At 27.2% G+C, this 25,700-nt stretch overlaps 1 protein-coding gene across 1 annotated transcript in view; it reads right to left on the bottom strand.

Annotated features, from left to right (window-relative positions):
* LOC129958649 (nephrin-like) overlaps nucleotides 1–25,700 on the bottom strand; it is a 658,065-nt gene that overhangs the window by 67,590 nt on the left and 564,775 nt on the right. Inside the window, exon 18 of the mRNA XM_056071256.1 lies at nucleotides 21,828–22,007. Coding sequence (XP_055927231.1) covers nucleotides 21,828–22,007 — 180 coding nt within the window. The remainder of the gene's footprint in view (nucleotides 1–21,827; nucleotides 22,008–25,700) is intronic.

Below are 25,700 nucleotides of genomic sequence, written 5' to 3' on the forward strand. Positions count from 1 at the left end.
AAAAATGGTTAATTTCTCAAATAATATGCATTCTTTGGCTTAAAATTAAATTAATATGGGTGTTTGTTTTTTTGTGAATATCTGGCGATTTTCTGGGGAATTTCACTACACATTGTTTCAAACACTGTTTTATTTACTCGTATAAGAAATACACAAGGAGAAAGTATTGATACCGTTAAAAAAATCGAACTCTGGATTTGAACGAATCTCACCGTTTCGGACCTCCCCTAAGTCCAAAAGCATACTTTTGGAATTACATGTTACTGTTGGTCTGTCAACACGAAAACTAAGAAAAAATTATTTGAGCTAAATACTTGAAATTTATCATGCAATATTTTCACTGAAATCGTTTTCTAACGAATTTTGTAAGAAATCCGTTCTGAGGAAGTATGTCTGTCCAGCAGTCCAAATACAAAGGAGCACCACAAATGCAAAAAAAAATAAATAACTAGATGAATAAAATTTTATTTGCCAATTTAACATCCAAAGTATAATAAGCCTGTATTAAATTCTGAATCAATTTGTCAAATGGTTATTCTGTAGATTTGTATTTCCAATGCATACAAACCATAAAAAATTGCAACGAAATAATAAATGCAATTTAGTACACATTTTTAGCACTTTAAATGTAGATTTTTCTCAAATTTTGAACCAAATTTGTTAAAGGTTTGACCGACGATCCGTTTGTATTTCCGGACGAGTGTAAATGCTATAACTTAAAAACTCAAATATATGAAATTAAGTATGTGGTCTCTTATATCTAAAATCACATTTCTATGTCCAATTTCGGTTTCAATCGATCGAAAAAATGGTGTCCAAAATGAATATTCTGTTCACTTTGAGCATTCGTCACGACTTCATGAAACACAGACCTCCAATGTGTGACACTCGGACTATGTGGCACTCGTGGCGTTCAAGATCTGTTCCAATGTTGCTAATTTTATGCTACGGGGGATGAAAACACCTTTAATAAATAGTATGATTGAAAGTTTCAGAGAAACCATTCTAGCTGCTTTAAATAAGAATTCCGCTGAGATATTTAGACTCTTTGATGTAAAAAAAGAACATTAATATATTTATCATATGCTGGAATCATAATTTAGTGTGAAATTACAACTTTTCTCTCATTTGTCTATTTAAATAAAAATGTAAATTTTCTTTTGTTCAAAATCTTAAATCTCTGAACGTTCTTCGTCAATTGCTTTCAAATTTTGGCATAACGTTGATTGAGTATGTGAGTGTTTGTATATATTTATTATTTAGATGTCACTATTGTGACAGAATAAAGCTTGCTTTAAAAAATAGCGCCATCTATACGGACGTGAAAGCAACACACACTATATTAAATATCATATGATTCCATTTCATTGTTTCCAATTGAAATTGAGTTTTCATAGATTTCGGTTTATTTTCCTTTTGATTTAAATATTTCGTGTAACACTTCATTGGAATTGAGCTGTGTTGTTTACTATACTCATTCAATAACTATACTCATTCATTTGTGAGTATAGTTTTTTTTCATGTTTCATTTGTTGTTTTAATTGTTTTCTTATTTTTTAATACAATTGGTGGTGGAAGTAAGATGTGCCGATTGATTTTCATTTAGATTCCAGTTGTATCGTGATATTGACCGTTTCAGAGTGTTGTTTTTTTTAATCGAATTCAAATATTTAATTTCTCATTGCTTTGAAACTGAGCAGCGTCAACTGATTTGCGTTTGATTTACTTAAACTTAAATACTTAAGTAAGGGTACTTAATACTTAAAGTTAAATACTTAAGTAAGGGTACGTAATACTTAAAGTTAAATACAGGGTGTTCATTAATTATTGTCGGGGTTTCCGTACCTCATAACTTTCGAATAAAAAATATTACGCAAAAACCGATTACGTATTCGTAAATTACAATTCAAAGAATTTTATTAATGATATTAAAGTGTAAAGCTTGCACAATTTGCACTTTGTAGGCATTCAGCTCAAGGCGATTATGTATTCATAAATTACAACTCAAAGAATTTTACTTGGCAACAATTAGCGCATTTGCTTTACACTTTAATATCATTAATAAAATTCTTTGAGTTGTAATTTACGAATCCGTAATCGGTTTTTGCGTAATATTTTTTATTCGAAAGTTATAATGTACGGAGACCCCGACAATAATTAATGAACACCCTGTACTTAAGTACTTAAATCTTAAGCACTGTAAAAATTGAAGCTAAGTAGAATAAAATGGCACTTTTTTTAGAAAACTTCTTAAATGCATGAGGAACAGTTTTTTGAAAAACTGTGGCTTTCTAAGTTGACAAGTGCCTCTGATTGGATAACTATGCTGTTACATTTTTAAATTCTTGATTTAAATGTACATCGTAATTTTAAAACGGTCAAAGAGTGATAGTCATGAAACTGACCCGGCTCAATGCACCAAAGAAATGCAACAAATGATCTCTTCTGAAGTGAATCAGTTTTAAACAGACGACAATATTTGAGGGAAAATAATATTTGAATATGCGTAATTTTTTTGGGATAATCGTATAACGAAAACTAGTGCTTAAAAATTACTTTAACACTTTGCTACATGAAGCTTCAAAAATACATCCCTTTGGAAGCTAAATATTTATTTATAAAAATCTTAAAATTGTTAATTGATTAGTTTTCGGCTAGCCTTTGCAATAGTTTGAAACAAGTGACTGTGATCTCCCCTCGAAACTTCATCGCATACTCTCTAATAAATAAATGTACTTGCATATCATTAACAATATGTCAATGAAGAAAAATTGTTAGGAAAGAACCCATTAAAGTGCGATCTTTGGCAGAAATGCAAGAGTAGCAAAAACCCAAACGTGTATTGAATTTGGGCGTCTTTTTTCGGCTGATACAAATAAAAACAACGATTATAATCACAATAACACATACCAAATTTCTTATATTTAGATCAGCGCGTCTACATGTGAAAGTACAGAACAAGAGAGGATCAACATTTTGATGGATTTTGTTCCAAATTTGACAGACACATATTTAAATTTGTATATCGAATTTCACTCATCTAGTTCCCTTCGTTTTATATTTATCGTGTTTAATTATATTCAGAAGGACTTCTTCTGAATGGATTGCGTTCCAAGTTTGACAGAAATCTAAAAAATTTGAGTAAAAATCATATACCAAATTTCACGTGTCTACCTCAAAGCGTTTTTGAATTATTCTGTTCACAAACAGACATGCATAATCACAAAAATGAGTTTTTTGGATACAAGGGGATATGAAACGAGCAGATTCGTCAAAATCTCGAGTTCGAATTCTTTAGTGATTACGATACTTTATTTTTCTATACTTCGTATACGAGAAAGTAACAGGGAGTATTACTAGCATTTCAAAGCTCAAACAAATGCATGAAATTAGGATGCGGATTCTCTTAACTTCATAATGTTAAAGTTAGATTTGCAAAATAACATGATTATATTAACTTATTCAGTTACTATACAAAAGAACATGATATAGATAACATTAATAATCTTGATATTACTTAAAATTATTATCTAAGTTATTCTTCGTCAAATATTCTAATTTAGAAAAATTATCAAAATTTTGATTAACAGAATGAGTAAATCTTTGAACAGAATAGAACTCAAGCGTACATGAGCTCAAAATAAATTTTAAGTTAAAATATTAAGAATGATGAAAGTTTAACGAATTCTATATTATCTCTTCATTTTCTAAATTGAATATTTTAAAAGAATGAAATAACTATAAAAATTCAATTATAAACTGCGAAAAGAGAATATTAGACTTTTTACTCAATGAGACATAATTTTTTTACATTTTTAGAAAAAACTGGTTATTTTTAATTTCAATAAAACAGAAGTTTTCAGACATTAAATAGTTTACTTTCAAAAAAAAGGTATACCAATTGTTTAATTAACTTTCAAAAAAAAAAAGGTATACCAATTGTTTAATTAAATTACTCAAAGAATAAATAGTTTAATTTCAAGAAACAGGTATACCAATTGCTTAATTAAGTTACTTGAAGAAATACAATCCCTTCAGAGATTGTTAAAAGTAACTACTGTTTCTTAAAAAGATTAATTAGAAACTGAGAAAATACCAAGGCCGAACATTAATTCTAAAACTAATGCTATGAAACAAAATTAGATACTCCAAGTGACAATGAGGAAATATATGATGGTTTTATAGTGTTTTTAAATGAATCTCCTAGTTATATGCGTTATATTTTCTTTCATTTCTCTGCGTCCAATATAATGACAGTAAAAATCTAGAAATATAACTTAGGTCTTTAAATGTGAGCATTAAAGGAAAAATGAACTAATAAGCCGTATAAAGTTAATTGCAGCTTCTATCATAAATAGAAAAAAGGGTAATAGAAGTAAAAAAAAGGGTAGTCGAAATCGGGAATTAAAAAAATCATTGTCTTTGGGTAAATAAAGATAGTTTTTACTCTGGATTGATTTAATAAAGTAAAAAAAAAAAATACATGTCTCCATTCCATTTTGAGAAAAACAAATAAATTTCTAAAAGTATCCAAGGCAGTAAGTATTCATTAGTGTTAATTGCAATATTTCTCTCATCGCTGTAATTTAAGAAAAGATGTGCCCCATAATTGGCGAATGTTTGAATTTTGTAATTATAAGAAATAGAAATGGGCTAAGCAATAAGCGCTCAAGAAGGAAACTTGCAAGAGTCATATTAATCTTTATACAGAAAAACTCCAGAAGAAATCCTTATCAATTTGTTTTGCATATTTTTTAGAGAAAAATCATTACCTATCCTGATACCAACATTTCATTGCATTTCATAAAGCAGTAAATTATAACTTTACATCATCTTTTATATATATACGTAGATATTTATGGCCGACACTTTTTAATCCTAGAAACAGAATGGATTCGAATAAAATGATCTATCATATTCACGACACTTATTGAAAAGAAAATAAAAGAAAAGAAAGCAGGAAAATGGCAATTAGCCTAGCGAGTAATATTTTGTGTTAGATTTTACTTATACGTTTAACTTAGTACAATATTAGCTTTGTCGTAATTGCAACTATTAAATATAATTATAAATAATTCAGCATGGCGGATATATTTCCTAATGTGTTACATATCTTGGAGAGATCTGTTAGATATCACATAAAAATAATGAGATAAATTAAAGTAAAATGACATTTAGTCCTTTTAAAAGGATACAAAAAAAAAGAATCCTCATTTCTTAGCTTTAAACTATGGAAACGGTATGAAATTCATTGGAACAAAATGAGCATTTTGCAAATTATACATAAGAATATATAAAATATACATAAAAATTGCAAAAGAATTAAAAAATTGGGAAAATGTATTTTTATTTTTATTTTAAGATAAGGAATATTTATTCTTGTTCGATAATATTTCCAAAACATTTTTTATGTGAAAGTATCAACATTTCTTGTAAATTAAATAAAAATAAAAAGCACCCTTAATATTTATATTAACATTTCCAGAAGAACATTACTGCCCGACAAAATGCAACGGTCTGAGAGATATGTAGGGCGCCAACACACAAGCGCGAGCGGATTGTGATGCTTGCGTGTGTATTGATTCTATTTTATGGAAGACAGTATTTCACAATGCAGGATGCAAAAGGTGTTTAGCTTTGTACTTTGCCTCCATTTTTTTTTCTGTAACATGATAAGTATCCTAAGACCTTTGTTATTCGAAACAATTATTGCTAATATATTTTTTCATTTTTTATTTTGAATTTCGCGATTTTTTCATTTTTTTTTTACTTTTGCGATATAGCTTTTCTTTTAATTTCTTTATTCTTAAAATTAATAATTTGCCTTTATAAACTAACTATTACCCTACAGTACTATAATTCAGTTTATTTTAAATCAGGAACATGATTTTCGTGAACAAAGTTTCAGAATGAATTAAAAAAAAACATTTAGATAATGCTTCGTTCAATGCTTAATAAATCAAAATAGATTAGCTGAGTCGTTAAATTCAGTATTTAAATTGGTTATGTTAAAGATTTTTTTTTTTTTTTCATTTTCCAAACTTTAGTACAAATGTGTTTTTCACTTATTTTTTCTAGAAACAGTTTCGTTTTTATTTTTTAAAATTTTAATTTATGCACCTGTAATGCATATCGCCATCATTCCTTTTCTTACCAGGAACAGGAAACTTTTAATGTTCACTGAATTACTTTGTCATTTGTATCAATGTTTTTAGGTTGTGGAAATTTATATGTTATTTTTCATGAAGAGCAATCCTAAATGCATTGAGAGTTGTATAATGTTATTAAAACTATTTCAAAAATTATAATACACTTCAATTTTTTAAAAAGAAATTCAAATGACGTTTCATTAAGCAAATAATATATGCATTAGTGCATATTGATGAACATTTAAATGTTCTATTAATTTTTCCAAAAGTTTTCTTAAATAAAAAGCTAAATCTAATTAAAAATTTTGCACCAGACTTTACATAAAGCTTCTATTTACAAGCATAATCTCGCAAATGAATGAAATTTAACGAATTTTCAATTAATAAAAAGCAGTTTTTTGGTATTAAGATATAATAAAAAAGGAAAATTTTCAATTTGTATTATTAATATTTGAGAAGATCGAACGTTAGTACAATGGAAAATGTGTAAAACGAATTAAGTTCAGCTGTTTCAAAAATTACAACACATTTCGTTTCTTATAAGATTTGAAATAAGATTCAACATGCTACTTTGCATATTGATGAAAAGTTGAAATGAGCATTTTTTTTTCTAAATTATTCTATATAAAAAGTTTATTCCGATAAAAAAATTTAGACTAAAGTTTTACATCAAGTCCTTTAACTTTTATTTAGGTAATTTTACGAATGAATAAAATTTACAATTTTCCATTTAACAAAAGACAATTTTTAATATTACGATAAAATTCTAATACAATTTTTACATATTATTTTGAAATTATTATTTCGCATTAATAACACAAACCTCAATTAATGTTTGTTTATTATAGATAAAAATATACTTTCACAATATTTCAACATCTTCCTTTCAATTTCTAAAATCACAGTTTATCACATTCATGCAACAATGGATATTTATGACTGAAATTCAATAAATCTAACTTTCCAACAAATTATGAGAGTTAAAAACTTCTTTCTCTAGATACTGAGCATCAGAAGATCCGGTTAATTGTTCAAGACTTTCAATGTTAATTTCGTTCCCCGAATTCGAATAGTATTTTCTCTGTTTAACCGATCAACCATCTCAGCAATTATTTTAAGATATTCAGCACGCTTACTACAATGTAACTTGCTTCATTCAAAACAGTAAAATGTATATAAAATTAATTATTCCGGACTATTTTTAAAGAAACTGAACTTTCGAATGCCAGAAAATTTAATCAATATTATTGAATAATAACTGTTCAAAAATGTCCATTTGTATCAAGTTATAGAAAGAAAATCTAGCTGAAGCAAAAGGAAGAATATTATTAATCACTAACGGTAAATAGTCAGTAAACACTTGATATCCAAATACAGATTGCTCAACAAACATAAGACGATATTAGATTTCTGTCAAAAATAGGAAATAACTTAAAACAAGAATATTTATTTGTTTATAAATTCAGCCGGACCATGTAAAAGTAGGAAAGCTTTTTGCCCTTTCCAAAAATGTAATCTTTCCGATTTCATTTTATTCATCTTACCGAAACCAAATGAAATTCTGTTTCAACTTTGAAGTTTGTAGAAAGTCGATTTTATTTTCCGGTTTATAAGAATAAGTAGAAAATACGAAAGTCACGGCAAACCAACTTTTTCAAAGAAATATATTAAATTCCAAAATTCTATACAAGATGCAGCTGCTTCTCCAGCTTCCTGATTATTTTGGGAGAAGAAAGCCAATTTTTATGAATAGTTATGGAAAGAATATTTAATTTTTGTAATTGGATTTATGAAGACTTAATGAAATTTCCCGGATAAATCAAATATGCAGTGGAATAATTTTTTACTTGCATGCATATTTATCGCCAGTTAAGTAATTAAATCAGGCTACAGAAGCAATATATATAGATTAGATATACATTTTGAAGATGATGAAAAAAAATATCCATTATATGTAAAATTATTTGTACAAAAAAATTGTAAGTTATTTGTACAAAAATTGTAAGTTAAATGTATTTTACTTACAATTTTGCTCTAAGTCTTTCGGAGTAAAATTTTTATGTGAAATAATGTCACAAATACACAAAATTTTTTATAACTATCAATGAATTTACTTCAATTTTAGTGCAATGTTATGAAATAACATTAGATTCATTAAAATATTAAACATACTCTTTTTACAGTGAATCCCAAAGTGATCGTAAACTTTTAAAATGTAAAGTAAAAGCTCTGTAGCCAAAAATGGGATTCAAGCATGAAGTTTTAAAATTTTTTCATACAATCTCCGTTTTATTCTAAAAATGTAACTTTATTTCATTCTGTTTTTTTATTGTAATAAAAATGCAAGGAGACAGAAATAAAAAGGGTCCCAAAAATGATCGTGCATCGAAAAAATTTCGGATAATTTCATAGCTAAAATGATCATCAGTCACTTCTTTTTCCTCTTTGGGGAAATTTTAAAATTTGTTTCGGTTTAATCTTTGTTTGCTTACTCCTTTATGTTCTATTTATTTTTTTAAAATGGTTCCAAACTGGAATAAAACAGCAATAATACATGCAATGCGATTATTTTTCATTATAGAGTGACACTTCAATTTCGGCATATTACTAAATTAGTAAATTCACCCACTCTATAATAAAGTATATGATGAAACGCTTTAAAGATTAAAATTTAATCAAGAACAAGGCAATATGATGTCATTAAAATAAAATATATCAAATCAAGATTTTCTAATAAGTTCAAAGAAGAATGTTCAATTGAACTTGGGATTTAGTAGGTGGCGTGAAATGTTTTAACAGTCGGTTTATTTGAAACTTAATATTCCGAACGAGTATTAAATATCAATTTCATAATGAATATAGAAATTCTAATTTATTGAACTGAACAATCGCATTTCCTCCTCTAAAATAAATCTATGTAGAAACTTATTATTCATTTGAATTTCGACAGCTTTATATGAAGCTATTGGAAAGTGCAAGATGTGAATTGAATATTGAATTTTTACTATAGACTTTTCAAAGAATTGCATTTTTAACAGCAAAATTCCGATTTTTAAATTCTGAAAAGTTTTGGATGACCTAGATATCTTGTGTCTATATTTCTTTTGATATTTTCTTTCTTATAAAACATTTTTGATATTCGCTTTCTTCCAGAGTATCTGTCACCTGTTAGATCTTGAAAACAAGTTTATAAGCTAAATGACAAAATTACAATATTGAAGTTGGCTTGCTGTTGAAAATTAAGTGGACGAACAGCCCTTTTTTTCAAAGAAAGTTACTACCCATAATTTTAAAAAAATCCATGTCTCAAACATAGTCTGAAAAACTTTTAGGAATCGTGAAGATTTGAAACCCTAAGGAAAGAAATTTTAAATAATTTCATGTAATAAAATTTATAAAACTGCGGATTAGTTCGCTTATTACTGAAATTATATACTGGTTTTCAAACTGTGTCTTTTAATTTAAAATGCGTAAAATCACCGCAAGTTACAACTCGTAAAAATTGTAACCTTTGGCTTTTCTCTTTTATTAAAGAGGATATCACAATATATTCAGTAATTTTCTTTCATTTAATGACATAAATTTTTGATTAAAATTAAGACCATAATTACTAACATATATTCATAAGATCTGTATATTTTTATTTTTGATATTCACACTTATAAATGTGATTTTCCGTTTAAAAATAATATGCGAGAAATGATAAAAATATTTGTTTTATAATTGTTCAATTAGATTTTAAAACTCTATTAGTGGAAGAATGTTGTTCATATGATTTATGTTCCGTCTAACAGATAATTATTTTTCTTAACATTCTTTATTATACATGTGAAGCAAAATGAAAGTGTTATTGTTTCATATTCTTCATATGTTAGTTTTCCGCTAAAGAGCTCCTCAGGAATGTATTATTTTTACTAAAACTAGACTTACTCAAAATCAGGCATTTAGATATTTGAAAAAATTAAAAAGGCATTAAAACTGCTAATTTTCAGAAAATTAACATAAATTTTTTTAAAAATAATATTTTATTTAAAGTTGAAAATTCAAAATTTTCTTATATCGCTAAGATGATATATTGAATATATCTAACCTGTGTAATGAAAAATCTCTTTATAAATAGATAATTTTGGGACAGCAATCTTTTAATAATATTTATTACAAAATAGATTAAATAGTTACAGCACAATAATGATAAAAATTTTAAGCAGCATACAGCTTCTAACCTGCATCCAAAAAAAAGGGCAAATAAGCATTTCTCATTCTGTGAAACATTATACAAAATATTAATTTCTACTCGATAACCAATTTTTTATACAGACTGAGTTAAATTGTATAAAACTCATTTATTTAAAAAAAATAATGACAACTACAGCTTTTTAATCAGCAATTAAGAAGCCAATATTATTTTACGTTGCGTAATATTAACTTGCATACATAGATAAAGTATTGCAGGTGGGATTTTGGAATGTCTTGTAGAAAATGTACCGCTATTATTGTTCCGAAATATAAGTAAGTTATATTTGAATGTTTTATTTCAGGAATCTTGCAACAATTATTTCAAACTGTTAGATAGAAACTATTTTATCAAAATGAGGGTTTTATATGAGGGATGACCTTGAAAACATTAGATACAAGAGAGTAAAAATGGGAAAAGACGAAATGCTCTTAAATTGCATTTGAAAATATCCTCTAGGAGTTTTCTTGTTGAAATAAGGGCTGGGATCAACTTAAAAATACAATTTTTATATCACAACAAGGACCAACTCAATTTAAAGTACAATACGCAATTTATTGAGTTAAATTAAAAAATTATTTAGTGTCCTTCATACAAAGTTTTTCTTGTCATTTCTCTACTGAATTGATAATTTGATATTTCTATTTCATTACCATATAGATATATGAGTTTTGAGGATCGAAATTTAGTGACATCAATTTTGGTCTAAGATATTTAGAAATAAAATTCTTGCAGTCTTTTTTTGTAGAAATGTGAAAATATTCAGCTGCACCGATGTTAAATCGTTTAATGTAAGCCAATATTTAAATATATTTTCTCAGAATTGAAACTTATTGCAGAAATATAAAATTTCAATTTTCAACTGGTTGAAGGCTTATTAGGTTGAAGAAATATTCTGCGAATAAGAAGGCTAATAACCTTTAATCCAATGCCCTTTAATTTGTAAAGGATATTGGATTAAAAGTCTACATAATGACAAGATTAAGAAGTAAAATAAAATAATTAAACAAAGCATGCTCATATATAAAACAAAAAAAATTAAGTGTAAATGTGAGATTGAAATCTGAAGATGCAGGTTGCGCTTTATTGAAACATCCGATAATTATATAATTTTCAATGATGATGTTGTTGATTCAATCAATAAAAGCAATCGAATATTTTCTGAAAGAAGTATATTTCTACAAACAGCAGAAGAAATATAATGATGAATTGTCATTCACTTCACTGTTTTACTTTAGATAGTGTTAAAACTGAGCTTTCAATTATCCAATCAGTTCTCATTTAGATGTTTAAGAAATAATTCTAATAACTAACTGAAATATACAAAATTATTTCCATAAAAGATATATATTCTGCTAGAGCAAAATTTTGCATATCAAAGTGCTATTATTGACATTTATTATTAACTTTCCTATGAGTTTTTATATCAATGAACGCTTCTAACAAAATATGTCTTAATATGATAACTCATGAATGTTTTACATGTAGAACTAAAAAAAAAAAATGTTAGCTTAACTAATTAAGTTACAAATATCTGAACAGGAAAAATATAATAAAAAAAGTAAGCACTGCATAGCAGAAAACAGACTCCGAAAATTTTAAATTTAGATAACGCGAGATGTATTTTAGAAATTAAATATATACTATCTAGCATACAAATTGTACAAACACTATAAATTTTAAATTTTCTACGACTTTATGTCGATGATTTGATATTTTCCTACAGAAAACTGAATCAAAAATTACGAACTCTCATTTAAGAGATGAAAAGTGATAGCTTTGGTATAAATCATTCACAGAAGATTCATATTTTAGAAATAATGAAAGAGACGTATTATAGAATACTAAGACGCTTTTTATCACACAGGAATTTTTATTAAGTTATAACTACATTACCAAAGACATTAATGTCACATTATACTATAACTACATTTCAAATACTAAAGTATAAATTAAATATACCTTTAGAATCTTTACTCTGTGTTACATAATTTGTTTCAGATTTGATACTGCACCCAGTTCATTTTTATCCATTGTTTTAAAATTCACTGTTCAATTAAGGGAAGTGTTTAAACATTGAACAGACGTTGTATAAATATTTTATTTTATTAGGAAACGTATATGAATATAAACGACCTATTTTAACAAAACTGTAAATTCGCGTTTATTAAAATATTCTACGTTTTTATTATTAAAGATAACATATTTTACCTTGCTATCTGCAATGAATTAATGATCATACATTTAAATAACCATCTTAATAAATCATAAAATTCTTTTACTTTAAGTGATATCAAATATTTTAAATTAAGTTCAAAATAAAGATGAATTAAATGTTATAAACTCTGAAACAGAAAAAGTTTATTACAAAGCTTTCAAAAAACTTTTAATTAAAGGCATATGTTGGAATTTTCTTCCTAGGAAGGTACTCTCAAATATTGCTACATCTTAAGAATATCCAATAACGTCAACCTAGAATAGAATTTCGCTGTAATTTGAAAATTCCGTTCTTAATGATGAAAAATGAAACTTTATGATGTTGGAAATGATATTTAAATTATTGAAGATAAGGAATAAAGTTATCATTTGTCATTCGTTCGTACCCTGAACAGAGTTATGATTATTAACAGTATTATGCACTTTTCACGTTAATTCTAAATTCATTTTTGAAATTTACGATCAAACTTGAAAATAGTTATTTTAATTCCTCTAGGTTTAGGATGTATAGCAAATGACATGCATTAAGAATCCTTGATAACGGGGGAGTGTGTCATTTTTATGCTAGTTATCGTGATGTGCAGAAATCTGTTTAGCTGCAGTACACAAGAGTTGGTGACGTCCTGAAACTTACAGGGAAAACTACCCCACATTTGCGCTTCACTTTGGAATAGAACTAGAAATATTTTCATCAACTAATCCGGCTGCTGCGAAAAATTCATTGCTAAATCGTACGTAGTCTACCAGTGACCAATACCGGTTAAGGGCACACAATCAGAGATAATAATCCATAATCTTCTCACTCCTGCTCCTGGTTCTCAACCATGTCTTATCACAATATGCGTCCGAGCGGCTATTATACGATCTAGTTAATAAAAACATATATAAAAATAAATGATTTGAACTGTTCTTCCTAAAATTAGCTATTTTTATTTAAAAACTTTAAGAACTTTTACATTTGAAATATATAAATAATATCTAAGAAGTGCATTCTTTGTATTAGCATCAAAGAAACTTTAGAATTACTCAAACTTTTGAGTCGAGGTGATAGTAAATAGCAGACAAAGAACAGAAGAGTTAATATTTAACAGAAAAGTAAAGCTATAGAAAAGTAAGTGATAAATTATGCATTAGGAAAATTCAATATGCATAATATAATTATGCGGATAGCTTTTTCTTATAGTTAACTGCAATCCCTCCTTCTTATTTTCGGTTAGAAATTTTTTTTTTTCGTTGTGGAAGGAACTTTCTAAATTGAATTTGAAAATTACTTTGATATTTTAAATTTGATACAAGAATAAAGTTTCTTAAATATATTAAAAAAACTTTTATGCTAAAAAGATTTTTTCCACGTTGAAGAGCGTTAAAAGAATAAGTTTTAACTATTTACATTTGAAACTAATTTAAATGCATGGAATCTTCACTTACATTTTTTAGTTTAAAAAATGATTAGTTTAATTAGATGCAGTCTTGAAATTTTACGATGGCTGTTTTGGGACCGACCCAATAATTTTTTACCTCAGACATAATGAGGACGGTATCTTGGTCGGCCTTCTCCTATACATTATACCATATTACTTAAATAAACTGGCACACAATGCCCAAATGATTTATGATGAATAAATTTAGTTTAATTAAATTAGTGTCTCGTTTAGAAATTATATTAAAGCATTTTAGGATAAACTCTACTTTGAAAAATTAAGCAAAGTAAAAATGAGAGGACATTGGATCCATGACGGCCGATTTGATGTGTACTAGGATGACGGCACCAAAAAATAAACTTTCGTCATTCTAATCCTAAAGTCAAGACTCTGCTATAAGACAGATGACTTAGGAAAATTCTTATAAAAGTTACGATGTGCATATCATGTTGAAAAATTTGTATAGCATAAAAATGGTTATACGTACTAAATTCTTTTGATTAATCCAGTTATCTATTTTTTCGTTTATTTATTTGAAAAAAAAAACTTTGTGAGTGAAAATAAGTTGTAATTTTCTGTAGCCTTCATTAAGTTAATCTAAAATGAATGAGTTACAATAACAATACTAAATACTTATTTTAATGAGCATTTTCGGTTTGTTATTTCAGACGTCAAACACAAATGAAAACAAAGCTTATGACACAAGCTTATTTCGGGGGTTTCAGACATTGCCATCAATAATTCCTCAGAGCATTTAATTTTAAGTCCATTATTCTGAAACTTTTAATTAATGATTCCTAGTTTGAACCTTCTTGACAATACAATCCTCATATTTTTTATTAGTTAAATAGCCAATAAATAATTTATAGAAATTAATACTTATCCATGTTATTTATTGCAAAGTAAATAAAAAATAGTGCCTTTTAAAAATTTTTTTAAATTATTGAGCTTCCTTCATTACCAAACGTCTCAGCAATACATTAGCACATATAAGTATTCATCAGGAGCAAATAAATAAAAACATCAAGTTACACACCTTTTCCAGTTATTAATTAGTTCCAAAGCAATTTGGTTATTTTTCTATCACCTGTTAATTATTACCCAGGTGATTAATTAAATCTTTTCTGAGATAGACCGATTCGAGTTTCCTGTAATTGCCGTACATCAAAGGAAGCTATGTTAAACACAAAAGGTGGGTTTAGTATGGTGATACATTTTCTGTCGTCACTATTGTTTTTCTTTATCAGTCATTAATCATTTTTATAAGATTTTGAAATCCTGTGAATCTTTTAAAACTCTAAGGAACTCAACTGATGACAGGAAAGAAGTTGAAACTCTATTTTTTATTTTTTTAAAAAAATGTTCTTCTCTTTTCTTTAAAAAGATAAGAAAATACTTAAACTCAATTCATGTAATTAATTCGGTGGTATTTAAAGTAATTTCGATCTTTTTCTACACAGACTTTAAGAATTACCTGCTCACATTAGTATAATTTTCATGGGTCTTTTTTTAGATTTGGGATTCTTTTGCAGAATGGTTCGAGGATTATAAGCTGTTATTTTTTAATTTTAAGGGATTAGTTGGAATGAGAAAGAGAAGGCTTTCGTATGGTTGTGGTGTCTGAGTGAAATTAATAATCCTTTTTCTTTCCGAAGTTATTGCTTTACATGTGTTTTATGCAGCGCCTACTTTCGGGAAATTAAAAAACAAGAAAAATGATCAATTTGCATATCAATGACATTCAGAAAGTGTCGTGTCCTTACTTTCATAATAGGGTTCAGTGAAAAATAATTTCTTGAGTCATAAATAACCATTATTTCATGCGATTAAATTCTACAATAGATACAGCATTTACATTACTGCTTAGTTTAAAAGTTTTTTTATTAACGTATAGAAAATGTAATAAATTATTGTTCGAATATTATGTAGAAGAGCACAATATGATTGTGGTTTAAATAAAAAAATTAAAATGAATAAATAATGACTTTTTTATATATAATGTTATTCTTAATAACCAATTTGACAGAAAAGTAATGAATACATCCAAGTTAACAATAATTTAATTTTTGTTAACTTAATTTAGTTAAATACTAAATTAAGATCGTTTAGGAAATGTTAAGAAAGTAAACAGATAGAATATCAATGTTTTAAAATTTGTTATCTGTTTGTAGAATAAAGTTCATTTCTGATAGCAGCTGTTTATTGATTCTTGATTTGAAATCTAGTGTCAGATGAAACAGAAAGAATACTTTTAACAATATTTTTGTCTGAATAATTGTTGTGTTATCTACTGTAGTGTCTGGATAACAGTTTTATAATGTTTAAATGCAACTGAAATAGTTGATTGTAATTAAGTAATCAGTATCTCTGTAAATTAAGTGATCAGTATCTACACAATAAATCTAATTGCAAATGTATATAATAGAGCAATAATGCATTTCTTTGGAATTAATAAGGAGTCTTGTTTTACAAAAATATAAATAGACGGAATATAGTAATAATATATGTTTAATGTTAATAGAATTGACCAAAGTATGTATGTTGATTTAAAAAATTCATTTAATAGGTATATATTGAATAAACAAGGATAAAACATTAATAAAAGATTAAAAAATAGGGATAAATGGTAAACAAATTTATATTAGGATATACATCAAGTGGGTGATATTAAAGTTTGGCAGATTATAATAACATTGTGGTTTTTAAGACATGTCTGATTCCAAGAAAAATTTCACACTAGTTATTTAAACTTTTTAAATTTCCATTGTTGTTAAACTGAAACAAAACAAACAATCGTATTAAAATAAAAGAACCGACTTTCTTTTGTTTCTTTCGTCATGTTTAAATTAGTTTAGAAATGAAAGTTAACTTAATTTGCTTATTCTTATTAATTTCTTCCTAGATGCTGTAATTACCCAGAGAGTATTTTTGTTCTTAGTTAGGATTTCCATAGATTTGTACCACTAAACCTGTATTCTAAATATCGTATAAAATTGTGAAGATATCGAAATCATATATTTAGGCATTTTGTAGTAAAGGGAATGGGTGCACTTATAATTAAAGATTCAAGAAAAGAATAAACAATTACATAGGAGGCCAAGAGAGACGGTAAATTTTATATTTCATTTGCACGAAAGGAATCTGCTGCATGTAATTTGCTGTGAAATTTCTATGTAATATAATTCATAAGATTTATACAATTCTGAACATCATTCTTCAAAATCTGACATTTTTTTTTTCGTGTCATTCTTCTATCCTCAGATTTTCCTTTTAAAAATCTCTTATACGAAACAAACTATTCTTTTCCCGAAAATCTTCTGCCATTAGACAGCGGCAGAGAAATATCTTTTCACTGCAAATGCCCTCATTGACTGTGTAAGCGTTCTAAAGTCTTTCATTTACAAATGGCGAAGTTTCCCAAGTCGTACTTACTATCAACTAGTTTAAAATTGTAAAAGCAATTTTGTGATGGATTCACCTCCTCTTTTCCCAAAGGTGCCCGCATCGTGTGCGCTAAGAGTTTCTTGCTAAGTATCCAATATTTCAAAGTAACAACCCAAACGTTGTCACGACCTTGCAGTGACAAAGACGATTAATCATGGTTCTGCCACGAGCAAGTGTGCGAACTCAAACTGTTGCAATTAACGGGTTACGGTAGTTTAACTTCCTTTCGGAGTCAGATATTAGGGGTATAATTCTGTCATAGTATATTCAAATTCAGGATGCAGTCTCTATCATTCAAAAGTAAATTCGGAAACAGGTGTCTCGCTTAACATCTCCATTGTACAGACGCAAAATGTTAAATAAATAACTTGTTATAATGTGAGATGTATTATTCTAAGCATTATGCTTAAACAGATATTTTGAAATATTCCAAAATGTTTTGAAATTCGCTTTTTTTAACATTATTTTTATAAGCTGATTTTGTATGATTATAATATGGAGAAGAAAAATGTTAAGCGTTATATTATTTAAAATGTATAAATTGCATTATTTCTTAAGTTGGGTTGAACTTCTTAACATAAAAGCGACTTAATTTGTCTATTAGGCCTAATACACTAAGATGATACAATCGGTCCATTTCTGTATATTTACAATTAATTCACTTGGAATCAAAAACTGATACGTTTTAGGCTTTTAATTCCTGAAGAGTCATATAACTAATATATTTATGGTTTATACTTATTCTATAGCAATCACTGTTGAAGGTTTTATCCCCCACGTTGAACTAATGTGTTGTATTTCTAATTACTTTACCGTCAATTTTACTCCCTCGTATCACTTCAAATATGATTACTATTTTCATTCCTAAGATGCAGGTAAGAATACTTACTATATGACCTGTCGAAAGAAATTTTAAATATTGTTTACCAATAATTTATTGGAATTCAATAATACTTCTTGCCAATTGTAATATGTAATTTATGAATAATTGTGTTAGATACAGTGGGGAAATTTAACGTAAGACTTTTTCAGTGCAACTAATAAGTTTCAGCTAATAACTTCCATAAAGTTTCCTAAGTTGGCAATATTTTTGGGGAAGAGGGATTATTTATATAACACCTGAGAGAGCAATGCACCAATATAAACATCAAAGGCATATAAAAAGTGTCCGTTATTTCAAGGGTCAGAATACTTTAGACTTTCATTAAGGGATTATTTTGATTTAACATCTACTATATTGAATAGAATATTTTATTTCGAATTTTTTTTTGTCCTTAACACAAACAAATGAATAAATTTGCCATGCGATGAAAAAGAAAAAAAAATAATTTTGAGACCTTACAATTCAATTACTAAATATTATTGAATTACTTTTCTTAGAATACCTCAACGTAAATTCCTTTATTTTCGAATGATCTGATGCATTATGAGATTATAAATCATTTCCTGACATGAATCAATCAATTTGATTCCAAACTTATACAAATCGTATGCAATTTAATTTGACTAATCAAATGTAAAAGAAAAATGAGTTAATACTGTCTTGTTGTTTTAATTTTTATACAAATATAGGCCAAATAGGAATGTGAAAGAAATAATTATCAAAATAAGATTTAATTATGCAGTCTATTCAGTTATTATTGAAAGGTGGTTTTGAAAGATAAATAGAAGTTTATTAAATCAGTCAGATTTTACGATAACAAATAAAATATTTTAACAAACTGAAAATTATTTAGTTACACAGCGTTTTATAATTGGGTTTTCGTGAAAGGCTGGGCAAAGGAAACAAATAGATGCAGACATGCTTGTTGCGCCCGGATCAATCCTCTGCCGGAGGCAATCAGCATTGAAATTTAGTTTCAGACTATCAAAACTCCTCATCTTCTTCACTAGATTTTCAAACTGTTTTAATTTTATATGTTAGAATTATATGAATAATTAATGAAATAATAATTTTATTATAATATACATTGTAAATTTAAATATTTTCATTTCTATAAAATTTAAATAAGAGCATGATCAAACGCATAATAAATTTTATTATTCGAGATTCTGGAAGAATTTTACAAACATTATACTAGTGATACTTTTTAATTTTATCTTATATACTTATTAATAATTTAATTTATACTTTATTAAATCAATACTTTAATTAATTAATACTTTAAATTTATACTTTAATTTATACTTTTTATGAATAATTTAATTTAATTTATACTTTAATTTTATCTATGACATTTATAACGATTTACACATCTCTCACTTTTCATGCAGCTATTTCAAGGACATTTTAATAGCAATAAAATGAAGCCTTAAAATGAATACGTTATTCTTCTACATTTAAAACTAACCATTTTTCGAACTCAAAAACTAAGATTAACTCATAACATTACTAAGATTATTAATTTCTTTTTAATAATCTACTAGAACTGTGCAAACAAAATAATAACTTCTTATCAGAAATAATCATATGTATTTGAAGGAAGCTTGGCTTTATTTTGACGGACACCATGAGGAAATACAATTACTCCTTTAGAATTAAGAAAAAGAATAGAATAACGTAAAAAGAGATAAAATGAGTCTAATACGGACGTCACTCCATTAAGTGTTCGGTTTCGTCTGCTTTTCATTAGATAACGCTTTCTGTTTTGATCAGCTGTTGTTCTTTCGATGAAGATAGGATTTTATAGATATTTATGGATTCCATGCATGTGTTTTACTAAATAATAGCATTCTTAAATGATATAATTGAAATTTATGAGTTAAAAATGATATACTTCAACGCATGAGTGATTGATTATTAAGAATGAGAACAGTTCGCAATTCAGACAGGGCAGAATATCGATTAATCAAATTTCCGAAAAGGTCGAGATAGGTGACTATTTTGATTTTTCGCAATTTTTTTTTTAATATTATTAATGTTTGAACAGGTTTCTTTATAAAATCGTTTCAATTTTGTTTCTAAGTCAATTTTTTTGAGAAATTGTGATGATTTTTAAAGTTGCATTTACATACAATTTAATGCTATTTTAAGTCTTTAGATGCCATTTTCTCAAATAGAGTTCTTCTCAATTCTTCATAGAATTCTTTTTTACGAAAAACTTCATAAATTCAAATATAATGCATACTTTTTCTAAAAGTTTCTGTAACAATTTCTCAATATGTTCTGTAGTTCCTATACTAGAGAATAAGTAATCTTTTTATTTAGGAGTATTTTATAGCTGTTTTAATGATTCACAATGTGAAAAAAATTGAAAATTTCATGTTATTTATCTGTCGAACTCCAATATTTAAGAATGGATGGGAATACAACTTGTTTTTTGTAGTTCATGTACCAGATTATATATTTCTTAAGTTCTGCAAAATTTTAAACAAATCATTTGATAAATCTCTATATTAGAAGATTTTTTCTTTATGCATCTTTTCAGCAAAGAAAATGCCCTTTTCGCCAATTTTTAATAAACCTTTGCCACTTAAGTGGTATAATTTGGTTCATAGACGTTGCTTAATTCTTTTTTTATGCAAAAATTCAAAATTTTAATTATTTCACAGTGTTTTTTTTTTAATTCAACCCGATCGTAGGCGCATATCTTAAAATTCTGACGATTCAATATCTAGATAAAAACTCCCAATTCAGCTTAAATAATTACTTTCAATCCCTAAATCGTAAAATTCGTGCCATTATCGAAATAAATTTTTAAAAATTGAAATTGCAATCAAAGATCAAAATAAAGATTTATGAAATGAAGATTATTATAGAAAAAAAGTAACTAAAAATAGCAAAAAGTATTTAAAAAAAAAAAGGAAAAACCCTGCAATTCGTTATCTCTACCCAATTCAAATAATTGGCGGCTTCTTTCACTGATGGGGACGGAATGAATTGGGAAAGATTATCCAAATAAAGGGGAGAGGGAGGAAGGGAATCAAAATCAAGCCGTAGCGTTAAAATATCGTGGAGTCACAAAGAACGAGATCAATAAAAAAATAAGTAATTTTATTTCAAGAATTCTGATTATGTTGAACGAATGGAACAAAACTCGCATCCCTATACTTATTTGGCATTTCGCCCAATTTTTGATTTTAAACGGTTTGTATTCTGACCCTGTCGGGATTTTGGCTTGTTGCAATTATGAAGGATATTAAAATGATATCCGAACATACTTCATAGAGGCAGACAATCTTTAACTACGTAATTTGGATTTATTTTTACCTTTTACTTCTTTGAGCATGAGACATAAGTTGCTGTATATTGCTGAATTAAGATAACATATCGATGAACATGAAGGATTGCTGTAAGCATCGCAAAGAGAATTTAACAAACATACAAAATAATACTAATAAAAGAAAATAGAAGTTACTTACAGGCTTGAGCGTTGTGACACCACCGCTTCCTTCGGATGTATATTATACAGACTAAAACGTTAGCCACGACCACTAAGCCGCCTATGACTGCGGCAACCAGTAACCACGTTGGTAGGAATTCCACTGATGAGCTACCCCCGGATACAGGGCCGGAGATCGTAGAATCCATAATTGGCAGGCCTAGAAATTTACTTGAATTGTTGATTATCTCTAGACAATGTATAAAAAAGAGCATTTAACTTTGTCACATGAATGTAAACTTCAAGGTATCCAACAGCATCCAATATAGCACAGCACTTACCTGGTTCCTTGGCATCATTCTTCTAGATTATTTGAGAACCATAGATATAAATAAATATATAAAAAAAATTTACCCGTATGAGGATCCTCAATATGGAGTTCTGTTTCCAGGTAAACAGCTACTAAGAAATAACTCGCATACATATAAAACATATGAATATAGAAAAGACATTGAAAAACGGATGGATATACAAAATAGAGAAACTGAAAAAAAAATGCAGTCAAAAACACAAAAATATAAAGAAAATTCTTTGTAATAAATTAAACCGATGAAATGACATAAATGGTGCAATACATTGAGGATTTAAAGTAAAAATGTTTATACATTATAAAAAATATTTCTTAATTCATATATTTCTGTTTAATATTAAATTAATAAATATGATTATTAAATTAGAAATTTTTAAGTGCAGTATCAAATACAATAGCAAAGCAAAGTATTAAAAATGTTTATAATATTTGCCAAATTCTAAAATTTTGCCTTTATAATATATAAGATCGGATTGTTTTTTTTCCCACTTTACAGCGCTTAATTGTAATAGTTCAAGTTCCTACTGGTCTTCATGAAGAGGATGATAGTTAAAACTTAAATTACTAAATAATGATAAAGGAAAGTAGATTTTGAAATTTCAAAACTTATTGAGCATGAAATATTGTATAGATATCCATTCAATATTGAGTATTACCTATTTTAAAATAAGTGAATGAGAAAATAAGTTTAATTCTTAATTCATCTTAATTTTAAAAAAAAGTTTGATGTTGATTATTCTTAGCTTATACACAAATACAGAAAAAAAATGAAAAATGAAAATCATAATTAAAAATGTCAGATCATCTCTATAACTGGCTAAAATTCGTTCAGAAATTACTTTATTTAGGGAATAAATTAGATAGCTTAAAGAAAATACAGTCTTTATTAAATATGGCAATTATTAATTGTCAGAAAATTTGTTGAGTACCTAATAATGGAGTTAAATTTATTTATAATAATTATTGAGCCATTAATAAAAAAAATAACTAAAGGCAATATTGATTTTTTTAAATGATGCCGACTTAATTCCTAAACATACTCATACAATTTATTTTTTCATTGACTATAAAATGAATCTGTTATGATGTATAAAAGTATTGGTTAATAGTAATGCCTTATCCTTTTAGAAATTCGCAAAAAAATTTATCAGAAAAGTTTTTTTCAATTTTATGTTTTAAACAGCAAAATGTCTTGTTAAGAAAAGAAACAGTGATTTCGAGTTCTTTATTTTTAAAATGCAGAAAAATCTGTTTATTCAACAACACTGTAGTGCACTTTAATTTTTTTAAAAAACTAAGTTAGTGGATGGTACTATTAATTGAAAGTCGTTAAAAATACATTGCGTCTGTTTATACATTTATTGCTTATAAATCTAAAAGAATATCTTTAATTAAATGAAATTGTTTCATTTGAGATAATGAATCAAATCAAATATTTCCATTTTTGTGTTCAAGTGTGGTTGTGGGGAGAGCTGATAATGTAATATGCATTAAATAATTAATTTATTAGATACTGAATTAAAAAAAAAACTAAACTCTACAAATTCAAAATCAAAGTTTCCTACCACGTTAGTGGCAAATTGAATATATTCTAATATATTAAACTGCTGAATTTTATTTATCTTAGTAACTTAATATCTTCTAAAAAAATAATTTCTCTGATATGTTAGAAAACATATTTTATGTTTGCAAATGAAAAAGCGGAAGCGTGTATAAAAGAAACTATATTGAAATAGATAATGAATCAGTGCGATATCGAATTTTATTCTAAATATGAAAAAAGTTTCAATAAAGCTAAAGGAATTTGTAAAGCCTGTAGGCATGGTTTAAAGTTTCGTTCGTTCAAAGCAAATATAGAGCTAAATAAAATAAAGAAATAAATTCAACTGTATTGATTTTTGAATGCATTGAAATTGACATTTATCTAAATTGAATGCTTTGAGAAATCCTATTTCAAAAGATTTATTTTACATTTAAAGCAACTCATTCCTTGCATAACATTTTTCAAAAATATTATTTTTATAGAATAAACTTTAGCTTAATCTGTTTTATTTTGTAAGTTAATGAAATAATACTTTGAAACAATTTGGGAATGAATATTATTAAAAAAACATACCATATATATTTCTGAATCATGTTACATAGTTTTCATTTCTTTTACAAGCACAGTTAACCTTTTAAGGCATTTTTTCTAGTGAAGGTACATTAAAATTATTTTTGGGGTTGATACAGAATTAGAAGAAGAAATTCATTTAGCATATTTACATACAATTTATTTCATTTTTAAATTAATTTAATTTCGCCACATTTTATTTTATATGAAATTTCAAGAGACCCTTGGAAATCTCTGAATGAAAACCTGCTCTCTATCACTCCCCAGTTTTGAGAGAAATCACCCAATAGTACTCTTCAGAACATTATTTATGGAAAAATGCATTGACGAAGGTCCCCAACTACAACCACTGTGCCGATTTCACCAGTTTATATTTTATATGAAAGTTGATGTTACCCAAACACGTCATCAATGGTCACTTACTTGTCATCTTCCCTTCTCAAGAGATATTCCCATAAAAAACTTTCTCAGGACTTTCAATCGGAACAGCTAGAACGATTTCGTACATTTTATTCGTCAATTCATTTCACCACTCAGCAACTATAACTAATCAATCAAAACTGTACAAACCTAATATAAAATAGTACTTTTTTGTGATTATAAGATATAATGAATCAAAATTGGTTGATAGGACTAAATTAATACTATCAGTGTGGTGGGCGAACAGCTGATTAGTGAAGACGGCTAGTAAACAAGTAACAAATCACGTTATTTTACTTTTGAGATAAGAAGTTGAAAGATCTAGAATATAGTTTAATCGAAAAATTTAGATAAATTTTTGTCAACCTTCATTGTAGTGTTAAATATTGTTATTATCTCAACAGTAATGATGATAATTAATTGATAGTTAATTATGTTGTTAAAACTTAAATATATGACAAAATGCCTATTATTATTCCCTGTGATTTCTGAAAAGCAGCTCCAATCTGTTGCGCTAAATAGTTTACCTCGGGAATTTAAAAAATAATGAATTTGAAGTTAAGAATATTTCCTACAGCCTGAAAAAGGTTAATAATAAATAAATATGAAAACTATTAAACACAGAAGCTAAATACAAAATGAATGAAAAAACGAAATCTTAATGAATTCCGAAAGGTATTGAGAGCGAGATTTAACCAAATTTAGTGCTTTGAAATTGGCTATTTCAGCAGCTCAATTTGGCATTTATAGCAGGAGCAGACACAGATCAGGCTAAAATAGCAGCTGATGCATGAATTAGCGAGATGATAAATTTTGGCCCTCCCGCTTAGGTTATAAATAATCCCCAGAGGAAAGTTAACCCGAGAATCTTCCAAACTTTTGACAGGACTTAATGGAATTACTCGGTGGAACCTGCCTACTACATCATCGTATACGATGTCACATAACTTCACTCAATGGAATATTTATTCCCAAACGTCGACATTAACAGGAAATAACTCCACTGCCAC

Source organism: Argiope bruennichi, chromosome X1, assembly GCF_947563725.1.
Source record: "Argiope bruennichi chromosome X1, qqArgBrue1.1, whole genome shotgun sequence".
NCBI classification, from domain to species: domain Eukaryota; kingdom Metazoa; phylum Arthropoda; class Arachnida; order Araneae; family Araneidae; genus Argiope; species Argiope bruennichi.